The 14,356-nt window shown below is 47.2% G+C and overlaps 1 protein-coding gene across 2 annotated transcripts in view; it reads left to right on the top strand.

Annotated features, from left to right (window-relative positions):
- RPA1 (replication protein A1) overlaps positions 1 to 13,529 on the top strand; it is a 32,219-nt gene extending 18,690 nt beyond the window's left edge. For both annotated transcript variants that reach the window (XM_007669908.3, XM_001507050.5), the window contains exons 9-17: positions 2,283 to 2,351; positions 2,516 to 2,708; positions 2,868 to 3,007; positions 3,610 to 3,758; positions 5,978 to 6,113; positions 7,573 to 7,749; positions 9,394 to 9,501; positions 11,712 to 11,798; positions 12,475 to 13,529. In XM_007669908.3, coding sequence (XP_007668098.1) covers positions 2,283 to 2,351; positions 2,516 to 2,708; positions 2,868 to 3,007; positions 3,610 to 3,758; positions 5,978 to 6,113; positions 7,573 to 7,749; positions 9,394 to 9,501; positions 11,712 to 11,798; positions 12,475 to 12,585 — 1,170 coding nt within the window. In that variant the 3' untranslated portion in view covers positions 12,586 to 13,529. The remainder of the gene's footprint in view (positions 1 to 2,282; positions 2,352 to 2,515; positions 2,709 to 2,867; positions 3,008 to 3,609; positions 3,759 to 5,977; positions 6,114 to 7,572; positions 7,750 to 9,393; positions 9,502 to 11,711; positions 11,799 to 12,474) is intronic.
- The last annotated feature ends 827 nt before the right edge of the window (positions 13,530 to 14,356 follow it).

The following is a 14,356-nucleotide window of genomic DNA, read 5'->3' as shown; positions in this document are numbered from 1 at the left end:
GTTATCGTGAGACGTAAATCAGTTATAACTTGAAGCAGCTCGGCTAGGAATTCTGTTTCAGGCAGCCTTGGCAGAATTGTGGTGTCTGTTCATTGGCAGCATTAAGAAGACCTTGCAACTATGTGAGATTCATTTTAGTTAAAAATTGGCTTTAAGCAATCGCAGTGCTAGTAGAAACAAGTAGGATCCAGACCGCTCTCTTACAGTGAGTGTGTTCACTACTCGCGTTGGATAAAATGCAACAGAAGATCTCCTGGCAATGTGAATCTGTCTGTGGTTTCAGAAGTAGTTGTGCTCATGCTCACAGCTTCAGTGAAGGCAGGAGCGTTATAACACGGAATTTTCGTAAAGCGCATTCTTCAAGAATGTAGCACCAGAGGTAAAGGACAGTTTACTCTTCCGTAATTCACTTTGTTTTAATCTCAACAAAATGTATCAGTCTCTTTTGCTGTCTTGAATTTCACTCAGTGTGATAGGAGCCATGAATTACAATTTCAATTATTTTTTTAAGTATCTTCTCCCAGCCCCTTATTTCTCATGGAAGCAGTTGTTACAAAACAATTTTGATAACATGTAGGAAGAATTTCTGTGTGTTTTTTTGAGGTCCCAGTGTCTAGCCTTATAGTGGATTCTATTTTTTTATTGGTATTTGTTAAGCTTACTCTGTGCCAGATGCAGTATCGAGCACTGGGGTAGTTACAAGCTAATCAGGTTGAACACAGTCCACGTTCCATGTGGGGATCACAGGCTTAATCCCCATTTTACAGATGAGGCAACTAAGGCCCAGAGAAGTTAAGAGACTTGCCTAAAGTCACACAGCAGACAAGGGAGAGAGCCAGGACCCAGAATCCAGGCCCTTCTGACTCCCAGGCCCATGCTCTATCCACCCGCCCACACTGGTTCTGGTTCCGGGAATGCTCAGGCATCCTATTTAACACTCAATGCATTGTGCTGGGTCCTCGGGGAAACAAAAGAAGTAAATGACATGACTCCTGCCCTCAAGGAGCCTAAAATCCACCGGAAAAGTCAGCATTCGAGTACTTAGGAGTACTTGTATTCTTCTGTTTCTCTGAACATTTGTTCAGTGGGTTTTGTTGTTTTTTTTTGAGATATTTATACTCCTTCCTGCTCTATCTTTATTCTTCCTCCTGCTTTCACTCTGTCACTTTTACCTATTTCCCCTGCTTTCCATTGAAAGTGCCTTGAAAGCAGGAAATGCATGGCGCTTAACACAGTGCCTTGAATTGATTTAGGCGCTGAATAAATACCATGGATCAATTGACCAATAATGAATATGAGTTAAAAGCAATCGTACTTATTGAGCACTTACTGTGTGGGATACTACAGACAGTATAACATTTGGTAGATACAGTCCCTGCCTACAGTGAGCACAAATTAAAAGAGGGAATAGAATTAAATAATAGGGGAAGAGTGTGCGACTCCTTAGCTAGTAGATTTGGGCTCTCGGCACCACCAGGCCACCTTCAATCCCACAGCTCAAGGCCTGGCCCCTGCATAAGCAAAGGGCCAACGTGGAAATCTTTTTATAAACTTCAGATCATTGGAACTTTTCTGTATTCTGGACATAGTGGGGAGAAGGAGGAAACAGATGGAGCTCACCATGCTGCTCTGAAGAGCAGTCTCGTTGAGCTGTGCTTGTTCAGATGTTCAACGTTAAATCGTTAATTGCTTCTGTGTTTGTCTCCTTCCATCTCCCCTTTTCTCTCCTTAGAGGGTGAACTCTTTGTGGGCAGGCACTACGCACTAATTCAGATTTTCTCTGGCTGTTCCCACATCCCGAGTTCAGTGGTACAGGGACCATCAGCACCCAAGAAATATTTTTTGCTCATTATTTATGGCATTCTGTCGAGGGCTAACTCTAGTCAAGGCTCCGAATCAAGTCCTGGGGAAAGATGTAAGGATAATAATTCAGACACTGTCTGTGGCCCACAGGGGGCTCGCAATCTAAGAGTGAAAGAATCCGGTGACAGACACACAAGCGAAGAAATGACATGATAGATAACTGCAGAAACAATAACCACGACAATAACAATAAGAGCTGCAGCACATTACTGTTAAAGGAGCCGTTTCCACGTTTCTCACTGCTCCGGCAGGGCTCCACAGCCCAGAAGTGCGATGTTGAAAAAAATTAATAATAAACGGATAAAAATTCCTGAATGCTGAGGTGGTTGATGAGATGGCACGATTGGGAACTTGGTATGGGTGCGACTCTGTACGCTATACTTCTCAACTCTCACACTCACTCTCCCATTCTCCTTCAGGGGGAGATTAGAGCTACTGCTTTCAACGATCAAGCTGACAAGTTTTTCCCTCTTATTGAAGTGAACAAGGTATAGTAGCTTTTTTTTTTTTAAGTGGGCGAATAAACACTGTAGCTGGCCGTTAGTTTAATGAGAGAGTGCTCGGGGTGCCCCGGGAGGAGGGTAGTGGCAGAATTGATGTGTCTGATTTCAAGAGTGGCCCTCCGAGTAATGGCCTCACTCCTCTCTCGTAGGTGTACTATTTCTCCAAAGGCAGCCTGAAAATTGCTAATAAGCAATTTACAGCCGTTAAAAACGACTACGAGATGACCTTCAATAACGAGACTTCGGTCGTGCCCTGCGAAGATGCCCACCATTTACCCACAGTTCAGTTTGACTTCACCGGGATTGGTGATCTGGAAAACAAATCTAAAGACTCCCTTGTAGGTGAGCGTTTGCGTAGTGGGAGTGGGAGCCACGAACCTGGTACCCCGTGTTGTGCAGGGGGTTGGGAAGGGGAGTCCTTTCCATGCAGCCGCTGCTCCTGTTCTCCCCCTGCCAGGCCTCTGAAACAGTTCTCTTTGGGACACTGTATCTGTGTTTCAGACATCATCGGCATCTGCAAGAGCTATGAGGAGGCCAATAAAATCACAGTAAAGTCAAACAACAGGGAAGTGTCCAAGAGGAACATCCACTTGATGGACATGTCGGGGAAGTTGGTGACTGCTACGTTGTGGGGGGACGATGTAAGTTTTCCCAGAGGTACACCGCCGTTCGGAGACCAGGCATGTCCATGGCCTCCGCGGCGGCCGCCTTGTCCCTAGGTCTGCGGAAATTAGGCTTCGGGGGTGGGGGAGCCGCTTCCAGGAAATATTTTGCCTTGAAAACCAGCAGTTTGCCTTTGCCTCCGGGAAACTGGCTGTTTGCTGGGTTTTGAAGCATTACCCATTGAGATGTTTGATCCTGCCCTGGACTGCAGAGAAATTGAGAGCTGACTAAGCCACCGGTCACTCCGAATCCATTGAGGGGGCACACTCACCGAATTGGTGGTGTTTTTCATCAATTAATGGTATTTAGTGAGAGCTTATTCTGTGCAGAGCACTATACTAAGTGCTTGGGAGAGTACAGTATTGTAGAGTTGATAGACACGTTCCCTACCCACAAGGAGCTTACACGCCTGAGTAGACCGCGCGGTCAGCAGCCTCACCTCATCCCGTGATGCAGTTCATCGGACCGGGGGTCTTATCTTCATTGGTCTCGGAAGTGGTGGGGGGGGTGGCGGGGGGGTGTGCGGGCGTGCGTGTTGCCAAAGTGTTGCCAGGCAGTAATGCATTGTGCTGTTGTGCAGGCCGAGAAATTTGATGGCTCTAGGCAACCGGTGATGGCCATCAAAGGAGCCAGAGTCTCTGATTTTGGAGGGCGGAGCCTGTCCGTCCTATCTTCGAGCACCGTCATCATGAACCCTGATATTCCGGAAGCCTTTAAGCTTCGAGGATGGTAGGTCTCGCGGGGCTTAACAAAGCAGCCGTCCTTGCTTCTCTAACCGGGGGAGTTATTTCCCCAGGATCTCCTGAGCATCAGCAGGCGTTCTGACCTCTGAGCAGGGGGCTTGGTTGCCGGGAGGAACAATTTTCTATTTTTCTTGGTGGCATTATGCCCTCCGAGCGGATGTTTTTCAAGTTCTTAAAACCGGCCGACTTGTAATCCCTTGATAAACTTGGAAGAATCGGAGAGGAGGCAATTAGAGTGGAAATACTGCACATTGACCCAGATCGTGCAGAAGCAGGGTGCCATCAGGCTCTTAACAGCCCCGCTTCTAAAGGTATCAGCTGAAAAAAAGAGTCCTTCCTTCCCAAATTTCATCCCTCGCTCTGGCTCTTGCCTGATTTCAATCAGTGTGAGTTGCAGGGGGAGGGGACTCCTTTTCTTATTTTAGGGGTTTTTGGGTTTTTTTTTAATATTTTGTGTTTGCCTCTCCTGCTGTGAACCGTCTTTGCGGTAAAGTTCATCGAGAACAATGGGCCTTTGTCAGCAAGCCCATTGTCATTCCTGATGCACTCACGGGAGGAAGAAAGTCTGTTCATGACTTCACATTAAACCTAGTTTTTCACTGAGTTAAGAGAACGTTTCAAATTGAAACATAGTATGCAAGAAGCGTCTTGGTCAGAGAGAACATCTTAACAAGTTTCAGCTAAATAAATCATGTAGCTGTTTTTAGAGAGGGGCACTGGGCGGATTTCAAACCATGCCAAGAATATGCAAGCATTTAGCTCCTATTTCAGGAGGCCATTTTGGCTAGTGAGTTTTGAACGCTCCACATCAGTAGAGCCAATATGAAAGAGCATATGCTGCAGTGGGACTTAAACCAAGCTTGCAGGTAAGTTGGTAAAATCAGAGCCCTCCACCAGTATCCTTATCAGCCTGAAGCACTCGCCCCGGCGTCAGAGAGATGGTGTATCTGATGGCAGTCGGAATCAGAAGTCTGGCTTGAGGGAGCCAGACAGTGGGTCATTTTTCCAGTTTTTCTGAAAGCGTTTTCTTGTCCCTCCCTCCCCGTTTCAAGTCCAGGACCCGCGAGTCCAGAACAATTTGCATTGCCTGTTTTCCCTTTGAAAAAAGCCTTGAAATCAGCTTATTTTCTTTTCTTTTCTTTTAAGCCATTGCGGGATTTGGTGGGATATAAGTGCTGGGTGGGTGGGCCAAGGACAGACTTGCTTCTTGCCCGCCAGGCACTGCAGAGGAGATCTGTTATAACCAAGAACTAAATCCCCAAATCCACACTATCTATTCCAAGTGGAGTTTTTATTGTGAGAAGAACCGCTCTTCTCTCTGCCCCGCCGATTCCCGATGAGCTGTCTCTGCTGGGAAATGTCTCCTTGGAGTTTTGAGGCAGTAAACCAGTGTCGCCTGTGGTGGTAGGAAAAAAAAAAATTATGAACCCCGATGCCTCCGTCCGAGGATTTAGCGCTTACCTGGTAGAACGAGCAGGTATTTCGTCTGCAGCTGCAGGGCACAGTCGAACTGCGGGGATACAGATTTGCTTTTCAATCAGAGCTCCCAAAATGGCATCCAGATATTGGGCAGCGCAGTGTAAATCAACCGTGCAAATAGGGTCAAAGCATTTCTCGGCTTGCGGCGTCTTTGACCGGTCCTCAAAATGTCATGTGTTTTTGCCCATTACGGGTTCAGTGAAGGTACATCCGATGATGCCTGCAAAAGTCAGCAACCTGAGAGAATGGGTGCGCGTGACAAGGGTCATCATTTGTCGTCGTATTAAAATCCTGACTTTGGTCTCAGTGTAATTTGTGTGTGCGTGTGTCCGGTCTTGTGGGACGGTGGTAATTTTAATTTGGCCAGCTCGGAGAAACGCTCCGGCCTTATCCCTTTTGTAATATCCCACCTTGCCCACAGGGGGGCATCAAAAGGATAGGGATGAAAGCGGGGGTCATTCCCAGCGCCTCCCACCCTACCGCCCCCCCAGTTCGCTAGATGGGCAAAGTACAATTTAAACACCAGGGTTCCCTTCTTCCCAGATGGGATTGCAGTTCTCCCATAACCACCCATCTTCACGCTTCCCTTCCTCCCCCAGTCACTTGTAAAAATGTGAAATGAGGACCCCTGTATCATCCAACGGACAGATCAATCGGGGAGAGGTACGACTCGGCCTTCCCCGTGGCCGGAAGCGCTCATCAGCCAGACTCTTTTGTTTTTCTCAGGTTTGACTCAGAAGGAAAGGGTCTAGATTGCATTTCAATCTCCGATCTGAGGAGCGGAGGAGGCGGTGGGGGAAGTAGTACCAACTGGAAGACTTTGTATGAGGTTAAAGCTGAGAACCTGGGCCATGGCGATAAGGTAGGTTGGGGTCCAATCCCGGATGGCAAGGGACGTGACGGGCACGAGGAGGCTAGGCATTTCAGGACGTGGGTGTCCTGCTTTCAACCTTCTAGATTCTGAGAAATATTTCTAGGCTGGCCCTTCTCAAGTTTTCTCACTGGGTACCGCCTCTACCGCCAGACTGAATTTTCACATTTTGACTGTCGCCATCATCGTTACTGAGCACTTACTGTGTGCAGCGCACTGTACTAGGCGCTTGGGAGAGTAAAACAATAGAGCCGGTAGACACGTTCCCTGCCCGCAATGAGTTTACAGTCTAGAGGGATTTACGCATAAGGTTCTTCTCTCCCTACATCACACCCGCATGACTTTGCCACCGCCAAATATTTAAGCCATTTCTCTTGGCTCTTTAAGCCCCTTCTCTCCCTTTGGACTATCACTGGTCTCTGCTGTCTCACTCCGTGAATCATTAGCATCAATTTGTATTGATGCTAAGTAATGCACTAAGCCCTTGGCACTGGGCCAGTGTCAGAAAATCAGAGTCCTGGCCCTCAGTGGTTTTTGCATTCTCCTGGACTCCTCCTCCAGCAGCTTCTCCCAGCCTTAAGGATACCCCTAGGAACTACAGAGGACCCTCAGAGAGCCCATTCAGGAAAACAAAGGTCCAGAGCAAATTGAATTCTATGGGGATATTTCCTTAGGTCCTTAGGAGGCTCTGCTGCACTGGAGCAATCAACCCCACAGCTGAGCTCATGTCTCCCCCCCCCCCCCCCCCCCCCAAATCCCTGCCCTCTTCTCACCTCCACCCCCAGTGAGTTGACATATTTGCTCAGACACCAAACTATAAGGCAGTGGTGAATCAAGACCCCAGAATTGCCTGCCACATTTTTTTTCCAATGAGGATACCTATGGGCCGGTCCATTATAAGAGATTTATAATCTGTAATCAATAGCATTTATTGAACGCCCAGTATGTGCAGAGCACTGGCTGGGGAGACAAGCGCTAAAATAATTTACAAATGGGAGGAAGAAGGGGAAATGGGTATGTATGTAGGTTGATATGTTTCATAGCTTTATAACTGGTTATTCCATACTCACAAAAGAAGAGCAGAAGGAACAGAAATCTCTGTTTTTTCCAAGAGCAGAGCAGGGTTTTTGAATGGCTTTCTGTAGGATGTGATAAAAACAGATCTGCTCCTTACTCTCCAAATAAACCAGCAACTGAGAATTTAGATTTTTGTTTCCGGTTCATATGATCATTGTGCCCTCCTGCTCTCGGTCCTGCCGCCCTCCCCCCCCCCGCCCCCAAATCATATGTTGGAAGCCTATGACAGTGCCTGTAAATCCTCCAATGTTTACACATGTGCCGCATTCTGGTCTGCCTGGGGAGTTCTGACAGTCGCCCGCAACTCAGCCCGAGGAAGTGGGCTCAGTGGTCCTGTGACTAATATGCTCCTCTCCTTCTGTCCTCCTGCAAGGCTGAATATTTTAGCTGCGTGGGCACAGTGGTATACCTGCGCAAAGAGAACTGCATGTACCAGGCCTGTCCCTCTCAAGACTGCAATAAGAAAGTGATAGACCAGCAGAATGGGCTGTACCGCTGTGAGAAGTGTGACTGTGAATTTCCCAACTTCAAGTACCGCATGATCTTGTCGGTAAGGACGATGACCGGCAGAGATAATTGGTGCTCGGGGTGGGGGTGGGAGGGGAGGGCTGATGCTTAAGGCCTACAGAAAGTCACCCTCTTAGGCAGGCAGCGGATCAGAACGTCCAGAGCGACGGTGGAGCGGGTCTGAGGGGTCAGGGTAGGTGATTCCGTGGCTTGAGCGACTGTTGAGAGACCCCCGTCGTCCCTCTCTGTAAACACGGAGGGAAGGGGGCCTTTCATTGAGCTGATTAGCACAGTTTGTTTTCTTTCTCTTAAAAGCTTTTTCTCTTGCCAGAAAGTTTCATTTGGCTACCCTAGCTGATTCCAGTCTGCAAGTACGGCATGCAGGGCAATTAAAGCATCGGTGGTGCTCGCCTGCTAGCAGTTATGAAGATAAATTAATTTGGAATGGCATTTCTGGAGAGCAATAATTGCACTTGCTACAGCTGATACCTATATTTAGTTCATTCTCTTGTAGGTAATGTTCTGTTTCCCAGACCTTAATGGGGCCTGCTTCAGAGCAGCGTGTCTGTGAGTGATGTTGTGATTGTGACGCCTTCTTGCATCGCCAGAGTTGAGCTCCTTTCCATTTTAAAACCCTCTTCAAAATTAAGGGTTTATATCTACCACAAGGTGCCATGCCGGCTCCTGGCTCAGCGGGGGACCCCAGGCAAACACTGAGACTTATTTTTTGTTGTCTCGTAAAAGCTTTTGGTGGACCAGAGATAACGAAAATGTGTTTTTGTAGATTATTCATCCGCACAGCCTTTGGTTACGTCTCTAAATGGCAGAATTCCTACAGTCATTCACTCCTGGCTTTGGCATATTGTCCCCTCCCCAGTGCTCCATTCAGTGCCCTGGACGGAGTCAGCGTTCAGTAAATGCCGTTGATCGATCGATTGATTCTTTGAAACGTCGGTCTGGAGCTATGGAAAGTTGCATTGCCTTATTCCCCGCATTCTAAAATAAAGTTTCTACGGCTGGGAAATAGCATTGGGACGGTTATAATTCTTAGCCCCAAAAACTGAATTGAAAAGAATCTTAATTAGTAAGCCCCATAGAGATCCAGGATCATCGGGCAAAAACCGGTGGCACTTCTGGGCTCTTTCTTTTTCACTCCTTACCATCAGATACCAAGATGGTGGAAGTTATTAATAATATTCATTGTATTAAGCACTAATTATGTGCCAGACGTTGCACTACGCGCCGGGGTGGTTATACTCCCTGTCCCACATGGGGCTCACGGTCTTAATCTCTATTTTGCAGTGAGGTAACAGGCCCAGAGAAGTCCAATGACTTGCCCAAGTTCACACAGCAGACAAGCGCTAGAGTTGGAATTAGAATCCAGGTCCTTCTGACTCCCAGGCCCATGCTCATCTACTAGGCCAAGCTCCTTCTCCCTCACCCCCATCTCCCCTCCCTAACCATTGGGTAGAGGAAGACCAGGCGGTAAGGGGTGGCCACATCCAGTTGCCATATCTGTATTCCAGCTGGAGCAGCACCATTAAGGGTAGGGATAGTTCAGAGTGGTGCCTGTGGCAGAAATGCCCTCTGTCACCAACCTCAGTCTCTAGAGGCCAAACGAGGAATCCTGTGGCATTTTGTGTTGAAGATATATGCAGGTGAAGTTATTTGGAACTGTGTCTTTTAGGCCAACATTGCTGATTTTCAAGAGAACCAGTGGGTGACTTGTTTCCAGGAGTCTGCCGAAGCCATCTTGGGGCAAAATACTATGTTTCTGGGAGAGTTGAAAGAGAAGGTGGGTGATCCACCTTCCTGAGATTTCTCACTTCAAATAGGCCTTCCCGTCCATTGCCCCACCCCCACCCAGACCATTCCTTTCATTTCCCTGTGCCTGGGTCCCATTTCATAATCCGATTTCCTAGTTGGGCACTCATAGGGCGTTGCCTGCGTTGAAGGTGTTGATTGGTTCAGCACTCCCATGTTCAGTGCCTTTGATCCTCTGAAGTACAGTACTTCTAGGGCTTCAGTGGAAAAGTCGGTCCCTTCTGATCTAAGGGCCTGGTGGGCCTCTCAAGTAAGCCAGAGAACCAATTTAGATTAACTCCCGACATCCCGAGTCATAGCCTGTCACCCACCTCCAGTTCTTGTCATATTTATGTATGGTCTCCCTCAACACTTGGGCGTATATGTCGAATCAGTTACTTATTCAGATTGCTTTATTAATAAATACCTGTGTCTGTCATCCCCGTCCCCTCCGCCATTAGTGTCAACTCCTTGAGAGCGGGGAAAGTGTCTTGTGCTTCTGTTATTCTTTTCCCAAGTGCTCAGTTCTGTGCACTGCTCCCAGTGATAAGTCTTTAAATCCCATTACCACTACCGTTTAGATTAGATTTACACACTTTTCATGTCCTCTTGGAAGCTGCAGACTTTAAAAGTTGCCCTCTATCACATGTCCTCTCTCTGGTTCTAAGGAGCCAGAACCATCGCCCTTTCCATAGGCCTGTGTAATAGTATTGTCGGTTCTGCCCCGGGGGCCGAATTTTGGTGGTAAAGCAGCACCAATAAGAGTTTAGTTTAATTTTTTTTTTTTTAGTAGCTACAAAAGGGTCAGCTATAGAGAATTTTCTTTCCTTCCCATACCTAATGCCTTTTCCATTAGAATAGTCTTCAAGTAGGTCACAAATTGATTGTTACTGACCATTATAAAGAGTTATCTACTATTTTAGCCATTCTTTCCCTCTTTTATCCCTTCCCTTCCTCCTCCTTTATCTACTGTCTATTCTGTCCCTCTCCTTCCTCCTCCCTTATCCCGCCCAACAGAATCTCCTTCCAGGGCTCCCAAAATCATCTCATCAAAGCCCTTTAGCTGCAATAACAGAAATCTGCTGTAAGGTTTGATGGTATCTTAGTTGTCTGTTCTGCTTAGCTCTCTATTTTCATAACAGATTGTAAGACCCAAGGCAGGGCTTTCAGGATATTTTATTAGCTTATTAAATTTAACTGCCTCCACTGCTGGTGAATGAGGAGGTCTAGAAACCCCTTCCCCACAGGAGCCATGACACGTTTGTGATGAGAGCTCCACGTTCACCCTTCCCTTGAATGAGGAGTTGGGGACGGGGGAAGCAAACCAGTTTTCTGAGTATTTCACACAGTGCTCGGTTTGTGGATTAAAAGTCTGTAGCCCCGTACCTGCAAAATAACTTTTGAGGGTTCCTCCGCCCTCCCTCTACCCCGAGATTAACGCGGAAATGGACTGTGCCTCAGAAGACTCATCAGCCGCAGAATGGTGAACCGTGTTGTCATTTCCAGCGCTCTTAATTAAGCTCCGAGTTTAACCTCCCATTTAGACAAATGGGGGAATTTCACACTTCTCCTGGTGCTTATTGTTTGGCACTGGCTGACCAGAGCAGCATCTCACAGTCAAGGTCTCTGCCGCCAAGGGGCTGCGGAGACATTTTTTTAACTCTTTGCTCCTTTTGTCCGGTCGAAGTCGTTTAGAACACTAGCTGCATCACCCCCTGGGTGGGAGGCGAGGGGTGTCTCACCCACTGCCTGGCATTGGAATTGGGCACTGCCTGCTCCTACTCTTTCCCTTATCACTCCTCCCCCCACACCCCTTCCTCTGCTCTTCAAATTCTTGCTTCCCTCGTTTTTGGTTTAGTAATGTAAAGTGTTGAAAGTGTTAAATTCCTTGTTCTGGGCCTCAAGCGTTCAGAAGAAAAGAATCTAGCAGAAGCCCTGTGGCTCCCTTTTTTCCTCCCCAACCCCCAGATTAATTGATGCAGCAAATTAATTTTGAGCTGTTTTTGTGTGGAAATTGTGTCAGAAAAGATGTTCCTTAGTATACAGCGCTTCTGCACAAAATAAGCACTCAGTAAATACTTTTGGTGGATTGATTCGATTAGGTTCCTTTTGGGAGACTTAAAGATGCATTTGAAAACCCAGTGGGCTGCCTCTCCTGAGACCCGATTTCCCCATCTCTTAGACTCGTGTTTGTCTTTGCAGAACGAGCAGGCATTCGAAGAAGTGTTTCAGAATGCCAACTTCCGTTCCTACGTGTTCAGGATCCGGGTCAAGCTGGAGACTTACAATGTAAGTGGGCTCACCGGAGGGAAGAGGAGGGAAAGTGATGGGAATCTCTTCAATTTACATTAGGCAGGTATGCTTGTTGCCTCTGTGCAAATTAGGGTTTGTTTGTACACAGGAGTGTTGTGCTTGGTATTCGTTGGGCCTTGGAGGGGAAATAATAATAATGATGGTACTTGCATTGGTCTAAGTGCTGGGGTAGATACAAGTTAATCAGGTTCAACATAGTCCCTGTTCCACACTCTTAATCCCCATTTTACAGACTGAGGCCCAGAGAAATTATGGGATTAGTCCAAAATCACACAGCAGACGTGTGACAGAGCCAGGATTAAATCCCAGGGCCTTCTGACTCCCAGGCCCCTGCTCTAGCCACTAAGCGACACTGCTTCTTGTGCAAGGTCTTATTGAGGCCTCAGTTCCAGGAGACCCTCTGTCAAGAGGGACTGGAGAGGAAAGATGGAGGGTGGGTGAAGGCTTGGGTCACAGAGTGGTTTGTCTGCTCCTCCCCCCAGGTCCGTTGGGTGGGCCCTCTTCCATGTTGCTCTCTTCATGGGATTCAGAAAGCAGAACTCCTTACTCTGCATAAGCTCCTAATGCCGGGAACAGCCAAAAGGACCGAGCATTAGAGCGCTTGAGAGACGCGCGTCCCAAAGCATTCACAACCCGCTCTTCTCTTCCGAAGGACGAGTCTCGAATAAAGGCATCGGTCATGGACGTGAAGCCCGTGGACCACCGTGAATACGGCAAGCGGTTGATTGCCAATATCAGGAGAAACGCGGCACAGATGATGTGAGAAGGATGGAGCCGATTGGGTGGAAGTTGGAGACCGCGTAGAATGATAACGCAAGAGCTGGAGCAAAACTGATTCCCCCCACCAAGGGGGTGACAGTCTGACATCAATTACCCGGCACATAGTGGTCCTTGTGTGGTGGACTGAGCAGTATCCTCCCTCTTAATGTGTACTCTATATGCCTTGTGTATAGGACCGAATACTTAGATGGCACTAGGGTTAAACCATTTCAGACCTCGGGAAGGAGGGTGTGGTGGGTGTCGAATTCCTGATAGTCCCCTCCACCCTCAGGCTTTTGTCTTTTTTTTTTTAAGATTTTGTTGCCTTTAAGCTGGATATATGTCAGAAATAATTAGCTGTATATGTGAAAACGAAACTAAGTCGTGTAACCAGCGTTGACTTCTTTGGAATTTGGGTTTTTTTCTAGGGAAGCCAGCAGAAAAACGGTCACACGGCAAGCTGACGTAGACTAGGCCCTGGCTATATACTACAAGTGTTCCTCCCTAGAATCCAAAGGCTTTCTCCTTCTAGAAGTGCCCACACCTGGTATTAATGCTTGGAATGGCAATATGGCAGAATTATTAATCAAAGCCGTATCTTTGATATCTGAAGAATTTCCTTCCTCGAGGGCTTAATAGACAGAGTCAGATGGGTCTGATATTAATTCAAATCGTCTCTTCTGAAGAAGGTTGATAAGCAGTGACACTGTCCCCCCGGGGAAATCAAGGCGACTACAAAGCTTTGCTTTAGTTTTCATTTCAATTAATATTGTGTTTTAGGTTGATGATTAAACCCCGTGTCCTACCTGTACATATTTCTCGCATTTGTAATTGTATCCTTTTTGGAGTTTTGTTAGGAGCTATGTTAACAGAAAGATAATTTTAAAGGGGGGAAAAGCCCTTCGTTTCCATTGATTTATTTCAATAAACGGAATATTTAGTTCTCTGTTTGTGAATCCTATTCCTTTGAACTCAGAGGGTAGTCATTACTGGAAAGCAATTAATTAGCCTCTGTAATAAATGTTCACTTGGGGGAGATGTTAACTTATTACAAACTCTAGGGTTAGAATGGAGCGTGAGCTCTCCCCACCTGACGTTTGAATCCCTGAAATGCATTTGAAAAAGAACACCCAAAACATCCCGAGCATTTCTGTGTCCAAGAAGGCTGATGATCTGGCACTCCGGGGGGTTTATTGACGTTTACGCAGCAGTCTAAAACCAACCAGGCTGGGAAATTTGCACAGACAGTGAGCTGGTACCGAAAACAGTAATTATGCTACTGGGCTTTTCAGTCAGCAGAGCATGCTAGCTTGGTGTGCTCCTAATCACATTAATTATGTGTCCGCTGGCTGCAGCTCACAGCTTGGCATTTGCTGCACATCTCTTCGAGTATCCAGGCAGCACTGCAGTCGGTCGGTGGCCACGAGAGCGGGATTTAAATTTATGTTAATGGAGCATCTTAGAGTCTGTGGCGATGATGGTGTTGATTCTGTGGCTTCCCCCACTGCCTGGGGTCTCGCTGGCCCCAGGGAGCGAGACCTCCGCTTTTCCATTTGGACCTGAAGGGCCTTATCTCTCGGGTCCATTAGATGTGTGCGGACGGGTCCTTCCTCTGCCTTCTCTAGTCTCTGGAGTGGGGAGATTTGGGCCGCCCTTGGGTATCGGGCTGAGTCCTCGAGAGTTTTATGGCAGCACTTGTTCTTTTCTGACCTTACTTATAAAGCATTGACTAGAAAATTACAGTCTTCCACGTTTTTCTGGATTGACAGATTGTG

This window comes from Ornithorhynchus anatinus, chromosome 17 (genome assembly GCF_004115215.2).
Source record: "Ornithorhynchus anatinus isolate Pmale09 chromosome 17, mOrnAna1.pri.v4, whole genome shotgun sequence".
Lineage (NCBI taxonomy): Eukaryota > Metazoa > Chordata > Mammalia > Monotremata > Ornithorhynchidae > Ornithorhynchus > Ornithorhynchus anatinus.
Note: the sequence above shows the minus strand (reverse complement) of the source record. Positions and strands in the feature narration are given on the sequence as shown.